A 19896-nucleotide genomic window follows, 5' to 3' on the forward strand; every position below is an offset into this window, starting at 1 on the left:
AGCTCAGGTAAAGACCTTTGATAGCACACAGGAGACCAGTGAGCTCAGGTAAAGACCTTTGATAGCACACAGGAGACCAGTGAGCTCAGGTAAAGCCAGTCATTTGAACCATCCTAGTTGAAGCCTCACATCTCAGAGTCAGAAGCCCACACCTTGGTCTCTGAGCCCCAGTTGATGGCTTATGAAGCAGCAGTGCACCATACACACTGTTCTCTACCCAACTACCACGCCAGAAATAATGGAACTAGTCAAGGGTGGGCTTTTTGTTTGTTTCTCGAGACAGAGTTTCTCTGTGTAGATCCCTGGCTGTCCTGAAACTCACTCTGTAGACCAGGCTGGCCTCAACCTCAGAGATCCACCTGACTCTGCCTCCCGAGTGCTAGAATTAAAGGTGTATGCCTTACCACCAACTGTCTGTGCCACCATGCCTGGCAAGAGTAGGGTTTTTTAGGTTATTAAGTTCCACAGAAGTCTGTTGCAATAGTAAGCAATATTTCCTAAATACTTAGATTTTTTCCTATATTGATGTACTAGTATTTTTTTTTTTAATTCAAGTGTTTACCTGACATATTCTTTTTTATTTTCTTCAGTAACAGGGATACTTTTGCCATTTGGTTTGAGTTCATGCTGAATAATTTCGCCATATGCATTATGTTCAACACAGAAGGTATGGTCCAGAACACCTGTGATATCATTTTCACTGGATAAGAAAAAAACATGCACGACATGATACTGGTAAAATATCCATACACATAAAATAAGAAATATCTTAAAAACATTTTTAAGTAACAACATGGTCTGGAGATATCTTAGTGGTAAAGTCCTTGCCTAGTATTCACAAGGCACTAGTCTCCCTAACTTTCAAAAATCTTGGATGTGTAGGAGAACAGGGATGGGTGCTAGGAGTATGAGTGGTTCTATTATAAACCACAAGTCATAAAGTTAGCATTTTCTATGTATATTTCAAATTTAAAAAAGTATATTAGTTTTGTAGTGTTTCTTTTGGTTTTACTGCTTGTTTTTAAAAGTGTATTATTATCATCTTACATGTATGGGTATTATGCCTATATGTATGTCCATACACCATGTATGTGCCCAGTACTTGATGAAACCAGGAAAAGGCTATGGATCACCTGAAATGAAGTTACAGGTGGTTGTGAGCCACCATATGGTTGCTGGGAATCTAACCTAGGTTCTCTGAAGAGCAGATGCTACTAGCCACTGACCCCCCTTCTCCAGCTTTTGCTTTTGAGATAGCATACCAATATGTTTTGGAGGCTGGCCTTGACTCCAGGATTCTCCTCAGCCTCCTAAGTGCAGACTTGATAAGGAAGAACTATCAAACATAGCTTGTATTTTTAAGATTTACTTTCATTATTAATTGGAGATATGTGTCTATGTGTGTGTGCAAGTGCTCAAAAAGGTTCCCTGGAACTAGAGCTACAGGAAGCTGTGAGCTGCCCGACATGGGGGCTGGAATCAAAGTCAAGATCTGTCATTCTGCTCTTTACTGGTGAGCCATCTCAGTAATTTCCGTATGTGCCTCTATGACTTTATGTAGACTGTGTGGGTGCAGGTGGCAGTGAAGGCTCAAGAGGGCACTGGATCCCTGAAACCAGATTTGTCAGTTGTGAGCTGCCTCATGATGAGTCCTGGGACGTGAACCTGGGTCCTCCGCAAGAGCAGTTAGTGCTGTCAACCACTGAGCCTCTCTCCAGCCCCTAGCTTGTATCTTTTGAAAGGTTCAGATTCTAGCTATGATAGATAGATGTAAGATTCAATACGTACAGTATCCACACCAAACTATTATGAAGGTCTGGATCAACTAACTCCATGTCGTCTAAAGTAATTGACTTCCCAAGCAACTGTTTATAAAAAGGCAATGTGAAGCCACCATCAATATAATGTCCGTGGAACACAGCCATTCCCATTATTCGTCCAACGAAGTGGAAATAAGATAAATGTTCCTGAAATGGAAAAAAAGGACATGATATAAATACTCAAGTTAGAAACTACCCAGGAAATTGTCTTAATAAAAAGTAAATATTTAAGCAACATTTTTCCTTTCTTCATCTCCTTCCCTCTCCCTCCTTTCTTGGTTGTTTGTTCAGAGACAGGGCCTCACTTGTAGCTCAGGCTGGCCCTGAATTTAGGATCAGGGCCTTATTTTCTCCAGTGCTGGGATTATAGATATGGGCCACCACGCCAATGTCTCTCTCTCAAGGCAAAGACCCTTTAAAAAAATGATTCCTTTACAACCTGTGCAAAGCTACTTGCACATACTTTTCTCTGAGTATCTTGTCAAGGAATAAAGCTTTTAATCCTAACACCCTTGCTTCCTTGACTAGCCAGATACTGAACTTCAGGACACTGGATCCAAGAAATGGATCTGGTGTCACACCTGGATCAGTCTGTCAGCTACTGTTTAAACACAAAGTAATTAGACCCTGTAGGACTAGTCCACACTTGGACATACAAGGATAAGAACAGTATGCAGCAGGAGCACCTATGAGGAGGACATCAAGGTGATGAGACCCAGGGGTCTGTGTCCACTCCTGGGAAGCACCCAGCAAAGGTCAACTGATAATCAGATGGGTTGTAGTGAGCTGCCCAGGAAGCAGTTTCACCTCCAAGTCTCTTTAATAAAGAATTGCCTGATGAGCCAACACCACCACATATAGACACAACTGTTCTTTTGCCATACTGTTTGGTTGATTGGACAGCTGTATTTTTAAAGTCTTTTGCTTTTTCATTTAGTAATTTCTTTCATTTAAAGTAATTTTTAATCTCATCTTAAAACATGTTTTATCTTAAAATATTTATTTTTAAATAAACACATGCTGTCTTTAAAATATTTAAATAAACATAAGCAACAAGAACATTAAAAGTCACCCATAATTTAACACCCAGAGTAAATGATTATCAGTTTTATGACATAGACCTTCTAAGGTTTTTTCTTACATTTATCTACCAAAGCTGTATCACATTATTATATAACCTTTCACTTAATATCACTTAACATAAAATGAACACTTGTCTTTATCACACATCGTCTTAATCTCATGCTCCTTAATTTCACAGTATGTCCCTGTGCCCCTGTGTGAAAACATAACAGATTTAATTAGAAAGCAGAAAACTAGAAGTACCTACTAACTTTTGGAGGGGAAGCTGGTTCTGGAGATAAACCTAGGGCCTTATAAAAGCTAGTCAAGCTTACTACCCCTGAACAATAGCTCCAGTACTTAACTTTTAAGTATTTAATAATAATGTATTATAGGATTAAAAAAGCATAATTAAATGCTTAATATATAGGGTCTCAAGTAAGTCTTACAACCTTTTTCTAAGGTACAAAATCTTTTTATTAATATTTAACAGTAAAAATAAGGTTTAAGGCAATGAACTTGCCCACAATCACAAAGATAGTAACTTATATAACAAGAATATTATTCTACATCTTTTGGAGCTTTTTCTTTTTTTTTTTTTTTTTTTTTTTTGGTTTTTCGAGACAGGGTTTCTCTGTGGCTTTGGAGCCTGTCCTGGAACTAGCTCTGTAGACCAGGCTGGTCTTGAACTCACAGAGATCCGCCTGCCTCTGCCTCCCGAGTGCTGGGATTAAAGGCGTGCACCACCACCGCCCGGCTTGGAGCTTTTTCTTTTTTGTACAGAAAAGGTTTCCTAAAACAGTCGAAGCTGCCCTATAGCTGTGTGTAAGGGCCAGGCTAGCCTAGAACTTGTGTCATTTCTTACTTTGGTCTGGAAAGAACTCGAATCTCAGGTAGGAACCTACACACTTAGAGACTCCATGTCTTTCTAATTTCATCAGCTATGTCCTTTGGTTCCTTTCTGTAGTTGGAGGCCACTTGTTCATTCCCAGCTTCCCAGAACCGAAACAGTCACACAGAAACTGTATTAATTACAACACTGCTTGGACAATACCTTAAGCATATCTCTAACTCTTAATCTTAAATTAACCCATTTCTGTTTTTATATCTTACCACAAGGCTTCCTCTGGCGGCTCCATGGCACCTCACTGACTCCACATATTCTCTCTCTATATCTCTTCCAGCCTGGCTATATTCTGTTAAGCCATTGCCCGAAAGCAACTCCTTTATTCATTAACCAATAAAAGCAACACATGTACAGAAGGACTTCCCATCCCATCTTTACTTGGTCTTACTATGCAGTTCAGTCTAGCCTCTATCTTCTAAGTGACATGATACGCCACCAGACACATACAACTAGACCCAGATCAAGAAGAACCACTTATTTTATTTTATGTCATAATTTAATCAGTCTTCTGTATGGAAAACTATGCTGTGTCCATTGGGGGATAACCATTAGTAGATACCCAAGTGTCTGAGTACAGAGCATATGTATAATCATTTACTGGGACAGTTTTCAAGAAGAGGAACTGCTGAACCAGAGGGTGTGGCCAGGATCAGGCAAGTGACATTTAAAGATGAGAGCAGAGGGTCCCAGCACATTCACACTCTGTGATCACAGTTCTTACCGGATTAACTGCAGAATCAGGATTGATCTGCAACGTGTAGATATCATCTCTAGAATACTGGAAGAGACCATAGTAAGGATTCAACATTTCATGCGACAGGAGATACAACCATTCTCTAGGGGAAAAGACAAAGGAATTTGTTAGTTGAGCTATGCCATTACTCACCCTTGTGTCATTTCTCAATTTTTAAAGTTATTGTTATGGGTTTGCATGACATGTGTGAGCACATGTGACATGGGGACATCCAAGGACAACCCTGAGGAGTCAGTTTTCTCCTTCCACTTTTATGCGGTTTGGGGACTGGCCTCAGATTGCATGGGGAACGCTTTAACCTACTGGACTCTAACCAGGCTGGCCTAAACTCACAGAGATTCACCCGCTTCTGCCTCCTGAGTGCTGGGATCAAGGACCTTGCTTCATTCTGTCCAGTTTCCACAATTCTTTTAAGTTAAAAGAAAATACAGTACTAGCTGTGATTCTATTAAATCACAACAAAAAAATAAATGTTTAAAGATCAAATAAACTTATTATACAGTTATTGTTCATAATTTGGAGCAATTTTATTATGCTTTAGCATCAGTGAGTATAGAGTTTAGCTGCTCATGAGATGCTGTAACCCTATAATTATCACTTTAAAAGCTAAATAAAATTTATAGCCCATGATAAATAAATAAAAGAATGTGTTTTCATTCAAAACATCTACTTCATCTAGAAATCTAGTTCTATCAGGGCAGATATATACTAGTTTCATAAGGATACATAAAACAATAGGCAGGCAGATCCCTGAGTTCAAGGCCAGCCTGGTCTACCCAGTGAATTCTAGGACAGTTAGGGCTACACAGAGACTGTGTCTCAAAACAAAACAAAGAAAAAAAGAAAAAGAAAAAAAATAATACAGCATGAATTTATTCTTACTTTTTGGACTGTGGAGTGTTTTGTGGTACTGTTCTAGTAAAGAGATGTCAATGCCTATTATTACATCCTCTATTGTATCAAGTCTAAAGTAAACCATGAGATAAACCCAGAGACCCCCAAAGGTATAGGTAGACACAGAGGTCATTCTGTGGGGGTGCCCCATACCACTTCTCTTCCTTCTCTGTTGTACTGGAGATAGAATATGGAATATGGAAAAAGAGTCTATCAGTTTGAGGGGGTAAGAGAAGGGCTAGAGTGAAGAGGAGGGAAGCGATGCAATTATAGTTTAGTTAAAAATTTTTAATAAAAGAAAAATAACCTAAACAGACATAATGGTTATGACAAAAACTATAAAGAAAATGTTAATTTTTAGATAAAAGGCCGATAAACACAACAGGTACTAGTAAGACACTAACAATTACAGGACTTGGTGAAAACACAATTTGCTTAAGTTGGACTTACAACAGTAGAACCAAGACAGTCCACACAGTATTTCAGCTCGGGGCTATGGTTCTATTACATTTATTTATATAAAGTAAATGTCACACCTTGATGGGAAAGCTCAACCAATCACATTTGGCTAGGGTGTGGCCACCTGAGGCCAGGGAAGAAAAACGTGGATTCAAGAAAACCCCACCACCTTCTGGCAGGTAACAGTTATTACACCTACAGGTAAGATTTATTTTGATTAAAAAAAAAAAAAAAGAGGAAAATGTTGGACAATTTAACCATTCACGGCTTTCAGAGCTTTTTCACTTACACTATGGGTGAGGTTTTACAAGATTCTTATGATATCCCCCTTGCTTGGCTATTTCTTGGGCTTACCTTTTTTCTCGTATTCGGCAGTTTTTTCACAATATGGTTTGACAATAGGAAAATGATGCAGTCTTTACAGACTGAATCCAGGATTCTTAGAAAAGAGGTTGAAAATTTAAGGAAGGGCATGGCCGTCTTGGTTAAGTTTTAGTCGGTTGAGGTAATTTCAAAAACAATTTAGACCGACACCAACCTCAAGAAAGAGATTGGAGTTTTCAGGGAGGAGACTAGATCTTTGTCTAATATGACTCGGTCAACTGGGCTAAATTTTGAAAAGGTACAGTCTAATATTAATTCATTTATGGAGAGATTCGCTGTTCTGGAGGAGGAAACGGCTGATTTGGCTCATAAAATCCAGTCTATGACTGTAGGTGCTGAAACATTATTTGAGAGGATTCAAACTACTAAATGTATTAATTGGACTTTGTCAAAAGGGTATGATAGATTGATTGATAGAATGTCCATCCAAGAAGGTACTATACATGCCATGAGGATTATGTCCAAGGATGAGATATTATCTCTAATGAACAGACTTCATACCTTAGAATCCTCAATAAAGGCATTAGAGCATAATACTGGACAGGAGATTGTCATATCCTGCTAAGACAGGGTAAGATAGTTCTGAAAAGTTTCTTGCCTTTGAAAATGGTTACGTTAGATCTTAGCCAAAGTTGGTTGCCTCAACACTGCAAATGAGACTTTGGGTAATTGCCCAGGTCTCTGTCATTTGTTAAACATTTTGGAAGTTTCTCATTTGTACTTCCTGGTTGCTCAACTAATATTACTTCCCTTCTCAGATCTTTGATGGAGTTAAAGATTAGATAATTGTAGTTACCCTCCTCATGATTTAGCTAAACTTAATTTCAATACATTATTTAGACTCCTTAAAATAAAATGCTTAGTAAAACTTTTGTTATCTGTTTCTTGCTTAATATTGGTTGCTTGTAATTTTATATTTGGTCATTGTTCCTATTGTATATAGTTGTATTGGGTTTGGTTTGATCTTATTTAGACAAAAGGGGGAGATGATGGGGAAGCTCAGCCAATCACATTTGGCTAAGGTGTGGCCGCCTGGGGCCAGGGAAGAAAAACCTGGGAATCCAAGTGCACTCTCTCTCTTCACGTGGTGTTTTGGACATTGGAACTTTTACCCCATCATGTGAGTTTTCCCAGTTTCCAATTATTAAATTATATTTGTTGTTTTTGAGCTGGTCTGGTTAATTCTAGCTTACCGATCGACTACGCCCATCAACACCTGGAAAAATTTTGACAGCATACATGCTAACAGAAATAAGCTGACTTAATGTACAAACAACCAATGAGTTGGACTCAATGTATGATTATGAATATAGTAGAAACAGCATATAATACTTCTCTATTAAAATATTTTAAGGACCACTGTGAGATATACATGTATATGAGTAAACAAATATGGTGCGGGAGGTCCACCTGTCTATGTGTTGCTTTATGAATAAAGAAACAGCCTTGGCCTATAGCATGGGAGGAGGAAGGTGGAGTCAGGGAGACACCATGGAGCCACACAGATTAATAGAAATGGGTTAAATTAAGATGTAAGAGTTAACCAGTAAGAAGTTAGAGCTAATGGGCCAAGCAGTGTTTTAATTAATATAGTTTCTGTGTGATTATTTTGGGTCTAAGCTAGCAGGGCATCCGGGAACCAACAAGTGGCTCGCTGCTTGCAACACAAATATAGCAAAGTAAAACAAACAAAAGAACATGTCAAGGGAATCAGCATTCAGTTTAGAACTGACAGTGTGAGGCAGAGGAAATAAGATGTGCTGAAGATGAGAGACATACAAACAGAGGCTGCCAGTCCTACACAGAGTCCCGCAGGGCTTCCATGATCCTGACAGTATTAACTACTCTTCTGACACCATAACCTCATTGTGGATTTCATCTGTATTGCAAACACTATTGAGTTTTATACTTAAATATTCATGACAAAGTTATAATAGGCACATCTTAATTTTGTTTAGTATAAAGATTCACACAGGGGCTGGACAGATGTTCAGTAGTTAAGAGCACTGCCTGCTCCTGGAGAGGACCTGGGTTGTGTTACACTGGCTTGAAATAGTTGTAACTTCAATTCCCAGGAATCCAATAGCCTTTTCTGTCCTTGGTGGGCACTGCATGCACTTGGTACATTCATACACACAGGCAAAACACACAGATTAACTCAAAAAAAAAAAAAGCCATATATCATTTATTGCCAAGACTTTACCTGGCAACCCCTCCATAGTCAAGTCCTTCTTCTCCACGAAATTTTATCATTAATCGTTTCCAGAGATCTTTTGGTCTCATTTTCATGACTTGTCTGTATGATTCCTGAGAAACAATTTTAACATATTATCATCAGGTGTTTTAGACTCTAATTTTGAGTTCTTTTTCTCCAAATTACAAAACTAATTTAACTCATGTAAAATCTGATTTATAAATTTGGTTGATCTAAGTTTAAGTCAGAGGCACCAGTAGAAACTAAATATAAAGCACAGTTCTAAAATAATGTAAATAAAATAATTAGTATATTAATTACACGGACAGTTTCATTTTATTTGGAGGACAGGATCAAGACAGACTCTCACAAAGCCCAGGCTGGCCTTGAACACTGTAGACAATGTTGGCCTCTAGATGGGCTGAAATTTGCTATATAAACTAGACTGGCCTTGGTCTTGCAGAGATCCATCTCCTCTAACCCTGAGTGCAGGGTTATATAGTTAGGTATGGAGGCACATGCTTTCATCTTTTTTTGAATAGACCTAATTTATTTTTCTTGTATAAAATTCCTTTATAGTAGCCAACAGCTGGATCCTGGGTCTTCTGTACAGAGACCCTACTCTGAGTTTTATAAGATCATTTGTGCATTCCTGATAGGAAGACTGGGTGAGCACATCTCTTTCTAGAGGTCTGAGATAGCTGCAGGTCTTGGGAGATGGTATCAAAGATGGCCCTGGTAAAGCTGACTAGGGTGGCCACTGCCAATACTGGCCATCAATGGTTTCCTGGACACCGGTGCTAAGACAATATCAGTGCCTCTACACTAAAGGTCTGTTACCTTGCTTGAAATGGTATGAATTTGATTATCAAGCTCCCTTGGTAGCCTCTGTATACCAAGACAATGGAGATTATCTAAAATAATGAGTGTTTGAATGGCAGTGGATACTCTTACTGTTATACTTAGCACTAACATCAATGTCACCATTATACTCTCCATTTGCCAACAAATGCCTTCTTGAACCTGTTCCACCAGTCAGTATAAGTCTGTTTCTAAACTGCCTTAATCTTTACCTTAACCATGAAGGATACCCTAGAAAGAAGTTAATTTCGATACTGATGGATAGGGAGAATAGAGAAATCTCTGGCTAGGGACTTGATTTTTTAAGATTTATTTTTATTCATGTACATGTATGGGTATGACATACCCATATTTTAATTTTTATTCATGTGCACGTATGGTTGAAGCCATTGTATTCCCTGAATCTTGAGTTACTGGCAGTTGTGAGCCATCTGACAGAGGTGCTGGAAACTGAGCTCAGGTCCTCTAGAACAAGTGCTCTTAACTGCTAACCTGTTTCTCCAGCCCCCAATCTTTTCTGTTTTGACCACATTTGGCCCCAGCATTGTGACAGGATCTACTTTTTGTCTCAAGTCTTGCCTCCTCGACAAGCTCCAAGACTCCAACTTTGGCCATGACTGTGATTCCAGCTCCAGAGTTCACTTGCAGAGCCTCTGAAGATCTGCTTCTCAAGAACCTGGAGCTTCTGGACACTTTTAGTGCAAAAGCATCACCTACTATTTACTGTTTTCCAGGTGGGACGCTCTTTCCACCATTTTGAAATACAAATGACAACTATAAACAAGGCCAGAACTGCTCTGAGAGACAAAAATTCATAAGGAGACAGATCTCTGTGAGTGTGAGGCCAGTCTGGTCTACAGAGAGTTCCAGGACAACTAGGGCTACACAGAGAAACTATCTCAAAAATAAACAAACAAACAAACAAACAAACAAGCAAATAAATAAATAAATAAGGGAGGAAAAATTAATGAGAATACTTTCACTTCAATCAGATATAAATCTCAAAAAATGTCTCCTTAGAAAGAGTGAGACAAAGTCCAGGCATGATGATATATGACTTTAATCCCAGTATTTGGGAGGCAGAAGCAGGTAGGTGTTTGAGAACATCCTAGTCAACATGAAGAGTTCCAGGCTACTTAGAGCTATACAGTGAAACTGTTTCAAAACAAAGAGAAAACAAGTAAAACACTAAATTTAATTTTCTTCTAGTTGAAATTAAGGCTTATATATTTACCTCAAAAATCTCCTCCCTAGAAACCTCAATACGGCAGTGGCCGGCCTGAGGTTGTTGTTGGGAAAGTTCTTGCCGCAAGATTTTTAGTTTCTGAACCAAGTCTCGTTTGTACCTTGGCACTGTCAGACACTCAGTGTCATCGGGACATAATGACACCACTTGCTGCTGTTGTTGGTCTTTCAACTGGTTCTGACGACTGGAAATAAGCAGAAGTATTATTATTATTATTATTTTTTTAATTTTTTCTATTTAACTTTATTTTATATGCATTGGTGTAAAGGTGTCAGGTCCCCTGGAACTAGATCTTCAGACAGTTGTGAGCTGCCATGTGGGTGCTGGGAATTGAACCTGGGTCCTCTGGAAGAGCAGTCAGTGCTCTTAACCATTGAGCCATCTCTCCAGCCCCAAGCAGAAGTATTATTAAAATGCTTGAGAACATAAAAGATTCCAATTCTAGATTTAAATCATAATCAGAATGTAGAAGAAATTAATCATTTCCTAAGCCTTATTGGGGCATATCATCAGTCCGATAAAACTGGTTACTGAGGTTCTATTCATGAAACCTTATGCAGATGCTAAGACCAATTGTTCAGGCACAGTTTCCTCCACATTGTCCCATCATTCCATTTAAAATTCAGGTGGGTGCCAAGCACTGTCATCCAGAGACCGTTTTTCTGGACAAATGAAACAGAAATCTGAACTGACAGCTTGATGGAGATCCTTCCTCCTACAACTGTTCCAGTCTAAAATACAGAATAAAACAGTAAAGTAGCCTGTCTCCTCAGCTATATATTAGGGTGTAGGGGCCATTATATAAGGGATGATGTCTACACTGGTCAGAAGACAGTGGGGATGCCAATCTGTTCACTGTAAGGTCTCTGACAACGTCCAGAGACCTTATCACACAAATTATTTTCTTGAAATAAGTAAGCCTGATAAACAGAACGGATTCAAGTTGTAGTCTTTGTTCATAGTTGATTGTTAAAAGCTTCCTTTAGTTTTTAAGGTAGAATTTCTGTGATACCATTCAAAACAACAGGAATAGTGTAAAGGATGAAAACAAGAAAAGGAAGGGGGAAAGACCTTCCACATCAGACTGAATTCAGATCTCAGCTTCAGCACTTTTTATGTACTTTGGGCAAGCTGCGACACTGTCTGAGGCTCCACTGTCCTTACCCATGAAGACAGGACTGAATGTAGACAGCTGGAGGAATGCTAACCCAGTGCTCAGGGCACAACAAGCAGAGTTAATGTTAGTTATTTTCACCACTATGATTGACATAGTTACTTGTTTATTAAATTGTAAAAAGTATGCTTTTCAAGCAAGTTTTTTAATAGAGTTTCTAAGAAGGATATTTGTCCTTGGCTAGGTGATTTACTGAGCCCTAATGACAATATCTGCAATAGTTTTATAATATCCAGAATGAGATTATTTAAAATATATACACATTTAGGAGTGTATATATTATATCATTACATTAATTATATATTCATATATTTATTCAATGATGTTTATATTTTAATATTAAATACTGTATTAATATATTACATTGATAATATATTTAATAATGTCATATCCTGACATTATATATACATAATGTCTCATATATATACACATATATAATATGCTAAGGAACTATTTAACTTTGTAACATTAAAAACATCTCTTTAAAGGGAGTCACCACTGTATCTCAGGAGGGATTCTGAAGGAGAGAAATGAGGACGTTGAGGGATCCACACCAGTACAGGCTGCCCTCATGAGCATGTTACACACACAAGCCTACTGCAGACTTCTAACAGGCAACTTCTCCCATTGCTTCCTCTCAAAAAACTAATTCAGGCTCTTCTTGGTTTAAATTCAAAATTCAGCTCTAAATTGTAACTTGCCCACTCTATTATTTTCTGGCTTGCATAATTACCCTCTCAATGATTTGTATAAGAATCTGAATTTTTTTTTGGGAGGCAGAGGCAGGCAGATCTCTGTGAGTTCGAGACCAGCCTGGTCTACAGAGTTAGTTCCAGGACAGGCTCCAAAGCCACAGAGAAACCCTGTCTCGAAAAAACCAAAAAAAAAAAAACCAAAAAAAAAAAAGAATCTGAATTTTTTTTCCTCACTTCCTAAAATGTTGAAACAGGAAGAACAAAAATTTTAAAAAAAGCCCTTAAAATCAAAGCAATCTACAAATATTTGTTAATGTTTTATATATATACATATATATATAATCCATACATAATAGGTCCCTAAAATTTAGACTAATAGTTAAACTAACCTCATTTTATTATTTGACTGACAGCCAAAACATTTGCTACAAGAACAATTTTTTTTTGCCATACACACACACACACCATCCCTCTGACTGTATGAGCTTTAAAAAATTATACAAAGTTAGAAAAACTACATTATAAGGCAGGCATGGTACCTCCATACTAGAAGTCAGGTCATTCTCTACTACATAGATAGTAGTTCAAGGTCAGGCTGGGGTATATAAAACCCTGTCTGGAAACAAACACACCATGGCAGAGCTATTGAATAAGGTAACAATGTATTTAGTCAGGCCTGGTAATATAGGCTAGCTACTAAAGAGGCTAAGGCACAGGATCCCAACTTCAAGGACTGCTAAGGCTACAGAGTACAGGACCAGCCTGGGCAACTCAAGGATGCCCTGTCTCAAAATAACACACACATAAAGAATAAGCTTACCACATGAATAGCTAGGAAAATGAAAATTAAAGATGCCCAGTCCTCAGAAAACTGAGGGAGGAGGATAAAAAGTTCAAAACTAACCTAGATTATAAAACCAGTTCAGGAGGTCTGAGCAACAAAGATAAAATTTATCTCCAAACAAATTATCACAAAAAACATAACTTATTATCATCATAGGCCTGTTGTGGTGACATACGCCTTTGATCTCAGCACTCAGGAAGCAAAGGCAGGCAGTTCTCCATGAGTTCAAGGCTGATGTGGGAGTTCCCTCTGTGTGCTATGATTACCATTAATGAATAAAGGAACCGCCTTGGCCTGTTGATAGGGCAGAACTTAGGTAGGCAGGGGAAAACTGGACTGAAAGCTGGGAATGGGAAGGCAGAGAGAGAGAAGCCATGAAGCCACCATCAGAGACGGATGCTGAAACTTTAGCAGGTAAGCCACTGCCATGTAGTGATACACAGATTAATGGAGATGGGCTAAATTAAGATGTAAGAGTTAGCCAATAAGAAGATAGAGCTAGTGGGCCAAGAAGTGATTTAATTAATATAGTTCCTATGTGATTATTTTAGGGGTCTGGACAGCCAGGAAACGAACAAGCAGCCAAGTGGCCTGCTGCTACAAATTGGCACCCTCGTGGCCAACTAAATACATGTAAAACCTGAGAGGGCTTGAAAAGGAATTCTAGATTTAAAAAAAAATTACAGAGCTTAACACAGCTTCTTGCGGTTTGCTGACAGCATGCTATAGCTCCTTTAAGAGAGGTTTTCCTGACTTAGCAGCAGCAGCGGGGAAAAAAAACCGTGCTGCCATTTTAAAATGCCGTCTTTCTGGACCATGCTGCCATGAGCCAGCATGACCTCTGGCTCTTTCAGGAGACTGAGCATCTGGATGGGGTCTGTGGGCAGTGTGCTGTGGCCTGCTTGACAGCAACTTGGACCGGCTGTGTGCCTGGAAGTGGGCAGCTCAGAGGCATAAACAGCTCTGCCATGCTAGACTATGCAGAGCAAGCAGGCATACCATATATATCATAGTAATGGCACAGCTTAAATTTTAGACTGGGCAAGCAGGAAGTACTATATAAACCCTACTAATGACGCAGTTTAAGTTTTAAGAGGCGTTTAGCATTTTAAAAAACGCTCCTGGACAGTAAAGAATTACAGATATGCAATAAAGACAAATCCAGATAAAAAAAGACCAGTAAATGGGTCACAGTATTGGATAAATGTACGTAGGCATGGGATAGACAAGAAAAATATAGTTATAAAAAGAAGTCTTTAAAGAGACAGAGTACAGACAGCCAAAGATTAAAAGAAGTAAACAAAGATTAAGCCATGTAAAGATGGAAAATTCACAGAGTCTGAATTATGTATATTATTGTGTTATCTTTGAATTTTTTGATTGTGAATGAGCTAAGTACAGAGAGACATTTCATTGTATGGGCTGCTAAGCTAAACCACATGTATATTATAAAGGTATCATGACTTCCGAGTTTGGGCCTAAGGATATGTTACTTTGGAAAAGAGGTTCTTTTGTTTTCACAGATGAGAGCCTGTGGATTGCTTCCAGACCAATATGGTTTGATGGAACAAGACACTCTGAAAGGTTGCTATGAACATCCCCACAAAGAAAATACTTCGCTCAATAAACAGCAGAAAGCAGTTTGTAGAATCTATGCCCATATTCCCAAATATTGTCTATAAATGTTTGTTTACATTTAAAGGGGGACATGATATAGATATGAATAGTATGCATTTGTATGGATCTTGGTTTATTGATACAAATTTAATGTTAACTTTGTTATATGTATATTTCTGCTTGATTAAGGTATTGTGATTGTGTAGTTCATTTTAAGATGTAATGTATAATTAAGAAATATAGGTTAATAGATACTCATCTATAATAGTCAAGCTTGTAGTCATGTTAGATTTTCTGGATGGACAGATATGTATTTCAGATGGATAGGCATTATTCAAACCTTTCCAAGACTATGGTATATGGCATTTAAAATGTTTTAAGAGCTTAAGACTTTTCATGACAGTGAGACACATATGCTCCTGCCAGCCTACACCAATTAATACAAGGTCAGCCTGGGTTATTCCTTGAGAATGCATCATAAAAATAAAACAACATTATAAATTTAAAGGAGCAGATACTCTTTCACATTTATTACAAAAGCACAGATATGTCCTCTTATTTAGACTAATATTTCCACATGTACTGAATGACACATGAATCAAAACTTACTTTAAAACTAAATGTAAGTTAGCAGAGAGTCGAGGATCTGTAAATTGTGTTGTTCTGTTGTTATGGTCAACGAAATAAACTCTGCCTGTTGCGGTATTGCGGATCTCCCATCCAGGAGGCAAAGGACCGAGCTCTTCACAATTGATGTTGCTAAGATCCCTGCAAAACAAATATACAATAGAAATACCTCATTGCTGGGCCTGCTGAGCCAAGCAAGTGTATGTGACACACAGCAATTCCATGAAGTCTGCGAAAATGTATTGTTTCAGAAACCTGAGACGTTCAGCTGTAATCTTTAATTCCCAATGGTTTCCCAAACTTGCACATTCAACACCCAGTCCCTAAATGGCCCAGAACTTATCACAGTCTGCATTTTAGTAAGTTCCTAGGCTTTAATGTAATACACATTTTGAATTCAAGCAGAGCAATCACAGTACTTGCCAACATAAACTATACTTCAATATTTGTTTGACATAAAGTATTGTTTTACAAGCATCAATTGGTATTAAGAAATTTCTCTTCACTACTTTCTTTACTATATCATAAAGTTGGTGCAAACAAATATGCATGCCATGAGTGACTGTATGCTCTCCAACAAAGCAAAACTGGAAACATTACTGAAATCCTGATGCTGGAAATAATCATAGTATATTTTTTTTAGTAAGATAACTACATTGTTTTGAATTTTGAAGTCTATAAACTTCATGAAGAAAAACCTGGTAAAGACACTTAAGAAAAATGCTTTTAGACTTACTGCTGAAACAAAGAAAAACTCAAGTACTTTTAAAAGATGAGGACCACTGTTAGCACATCACGCACCATAAGGATGTATAGGACTGTAAAGAGAAATACAGCTGAACACCCTGAGGTGGCTGGTTGGGGTGTGCACAAAGGCATGGAAGTTCCTAGCTCCCTTCTGACTATTCAGAAACTAGCAACAACATTGCAAATTTTCATCCTCTGCCCTGCTAGATCAACATCTTCTACAGAGAGACCATTCCAGAGTACTAGAGGTATTGGTGGCTGCATGTGAAGATGTACAGTATCTGCTGAGGTCATTTCCAACTCTCACAGATTTCTTCAAACAGTGATTGTGACTTCTGCTTTTATATCAGGCATGGTGTCATACAAAAGCAATCCTAGCACTCAAAGGCTAAGGAAATAGGAAGAGTGCCGAGTGCAAGCCAAGCCTAGGCTATACACCAATTGCATCATCTTTAACCCCCACTCCATACCTTTAATCCCAGCAGAAACAGGTCTCGGTCTGTCTCTGTCTCTCTGTCTCTGTCTCTGTCTCTCTCTCTCTCTCTCTCACACACACACACACACACACACACACACCCTTTTAATCCTAGCAAAAACAGGTGAAATCTCTGTGTTCTAGGCCAGCAAGGACTATACAGTAAAATCCCACCTCAAAAGCAAGCAAACAAACAAAAACCATACCAAATTCAAATAACAACCACACAGCCTGAGATCAATAGAGAATTTAGAAGTGAGCACCACTGTGATAGCTAGCAGTCACAGAATTGGATCTTGGATCTCTAAGTACAAGGGACCACAAAGAAAATAATTAGGGTGTGTTGTTTAAGCAAGCTGGGTGGTGGTGGCATATTGCTTTAATCTCTGCACTAGAGAGGTAAGAGGCAGGTGGATGGCTGTGAGTTCCAGGATAGCCACAAAGAAACCCTGTCTCAAAAAAAAGAAAAAAAAAAAAAGAAAGAAAGAAAGAAAGAAAGAAAGAGGAAAAAAGAAAAAGGAAAAGGAAAGAAATGAGCTGGAAAAAGGAGAGATGGCTCAGCAGTTAAGAGCACTGTCTGCTTTTTAGAGGGCCTGGGTTCAATTCCCAGAACCCACAAGGTTATCTCACAGTTTGAAACTACAGTTTCAAAGGATCTGACAACATTACACAGATATACATAAAGACAAAACATATTAAGAGAGAGAGAGAGAGAGATAGAGGGAGAGAGGGGGAGAGAGAGAGGGAGGGGGAGAGAGGGAGGTTTAAACAAGGGCTGGAGAGATGGCTTAGTGGTTTTGAGCACTGGCTGCTCTCCCACTGGACCTGAACTTCGTTCCCAGCACCTACATGGTGGCTCACAACCATCTGTAATTCCAGTTCTAGGGGACCCAATGCCTTCTTCTCCATAGGCACTAGGTATGCATATAGTGTAGATACACATGCAGGCAAAACCAAAACACAACAACAAAAAAATATACGTAAGATAAATAAAAATTAAAAAACAATTATAAACTATGTAGGATAAAAATGCCCTAAGAATAGCAGGAAGTAACAGCAAATGGAAGAGAACTTGTTTTGCATGTACAAGCCCTGGATTTGAACCCCATAACTGCAGTCAAACTTTTAGAAGGGGGAAACAAGGACAAATAATTCTACTATTGATGCAATGTAAAATTTGATTTTATAGAATTTTACTTAGAATGTATAAATCTACAGTGAAACATGGGCAAGCTTTAAAGTACTAATGAAAAGAGCAAAAACCCACAAATGACTTTTTATGCCCAAATGGAGAATTAACAAAAAGTTAAGTTAGAAAGCTTTAAAAAATAGCCGGGTGGTTGTGGCACATGCCTTTAATCCCAGCACTCGGGAGGCAGAGGCTGGCGGATCTCTGTGAGTTCGAGGCCAGCCTGGTCTACAAGAACTAGCTCCAGGACAGGCTCCAAAGCCACAGAGATACCCTGTCTCGAAAAAACAAAACAAAACAAAAAAGACATGTCCATATTTTAAGACTTCAGTCAGTATACAGTACACCAAATAACAAGAATTAAAAGATAAATGCAAACTGATGAAATGGGACTTCTAAGATCCTGGCTATTGGAGGGCTCTGCGCACCTTTAAGCAGAATCAAGCTGGATACACTGAACGGAAAAGCTCTGTAAAGAAGCCCACTGTACTTACTGCTTTGCTGCTATCTTTAAAGACTCAGCAGACTTAGCCAAGCTTTTTTTTTTTTTTGGTTTTTTCGAGACAGGGTTTCTCTGTGGCTTTGGAGCCTGTCCTGGAACTAGCTCTGTAGACCAGGCTGGTCTCGAACTCACAGAGATCCGCCTGCCTCTGCCTCCTTTTTTTTTTTTGGTTTTTCGAGACAGGGTTTCTCTGTGGCTTTGGAGTCTGTCCTGGAACTAGCTCTGTAGACCAGGCTGGTCTCGAACTCACAGAGATCCGCCTGCCTCTGCCTCCCGAGTGCTGGGATAAAGGCGTGCACCACCACGGCCCAGCTCTTTTAGTAAACTTAATAAATGTAAAACTCCTCCTCGGAGCTGGAGAGATGGCTCAGAGGTTAAGAGCACCGACTGCTCTTCCAGAGGTCCTGAGTTCAATTCCCAGCAACCACATGGTGGCTTACAGCCATCTATAATGAGATCTGGCGCCCTCTTCTGGCATGCAAGCATACATGGAAGGAATGTTGTATACATAATAAATAAATAAATCTTTAAAAAAAAAACTCCTCCTCAACTACTACATTTTAAAAATTACTCAGTTTATTAAGAGAGAGAGGAGAGAACACTACCTTTGTGGAGACACAGAATTGGCAAGCCTGATAGAATAATTAATGACAACACATTTTTGGGGCTGTCACCCTGAAAAGTTTCTAATTCTAAACTGTTAAGTAAACTATTTTCATTATACTCATTTTGTTTATAAGACAGAATCCAAAGCGACCCTAGATCTGCAGACCCACCTGTTTTTCAAATATATACTGGAAGTTTGGACAGAGAAGCTCTAGAGGGAAGATCTCTTGATCCCATCCCACCCCCACACGGTGTGAATTGAATTTTGGTTTTTTTTGTTTTTGTTTTTTTTTAAATACTTATTTATTATGTATACAATATTCTGTCTGTAGGCCAGACAGACCTCCTCATTACAGATGGTTGTGAGCCACCATGTGGTTGCTGGGAATTGAACTTAGAACCTTTGGAAGGTCAAACAATGCTCTTAACCACTAAGCCATCTCTCCAGCCCCCCATGAATTGAATTTTGTATATCCAACTCCCTCATCATATAAACGTGGATGTGCAGCACAGGGCTGATTCCCACTAGAATTCCAGTCTGCTCTGCACCCTCGCCAGACTACTCAGTACTTTACACACGGTCACCAGACAACAACTTCCCACTGCTCTCTTTCTAATGGGTATGTTTTGCATGTTTTTCCTGAAATTACATTTTAAACTCCTAGAGATGTGTATTTTTCCGCACATTTTTTAGCATGGGCTGCTCAAGGGAAAGGAGTTTGAGACTAGCAGGGAACTGGGGTGAGACTATAGACAGTATCTAGACTATAGACAGTATCTAGACTATAGACAGTATCTAGACTATAGACAGTATCTAGACTATAGACAGTATCTAGACT

The 19896-nt window shown here is 38.8% G+C and overlaps 1 protein-coding gene across 1 annotated transcript in view; it reads right to left on the reverse strand.

Annotated features, from left to right (window-relative positions):
- Window positions 1–19896, reverse strand: part of Smurf2 (SMAD specific E3 ubiquitin protein ligase 2) — a 90177-nt gene that overhangs the window by 10532 nt on the left and 59749 nt on the right. Inside the window, exons 10-15 of the mRNA XM_005350423.3 lie at window positions 15521–15679; window positions 10570–10765; window positions 8484–8587; window positions 4511–4625; window positions 1789–1967; window positions 563–700 (exon numbers count right to left, since the gene is read on the reverse strand). Coding sequence (XP_005350480.1) covers window positions 563–700; window positions 1789–1967; window positions 4511–4625; window positions 8484–8587; window positions 10570–10765; window positions 15521–15679 — 891 coding nt within the window. The remainder of the gene's footprint in view (window positions 1–562; window positions 701–1788; window positions 1968–4510; window positions 4626–8483; window positions 8588–10569; window positions 10766–15520; window positions 15680–19896) is intronic.

The sequence above is a fragment of the Microtus ochrogaster genome, chromosome 7 (assembly GCF_000317375.1).
Source record: "Microtus ochrogaster isolate Prairie Vole_2 chromosome 7, MicOch1.0, whole genome shotgun sequence".
NCBI classification, from domain to species: Eukaryota; Metazoa; Chordata; class Mammalia; order Rodentia; family Cricetidae; genus Microtus; species Microtus ochrogaster.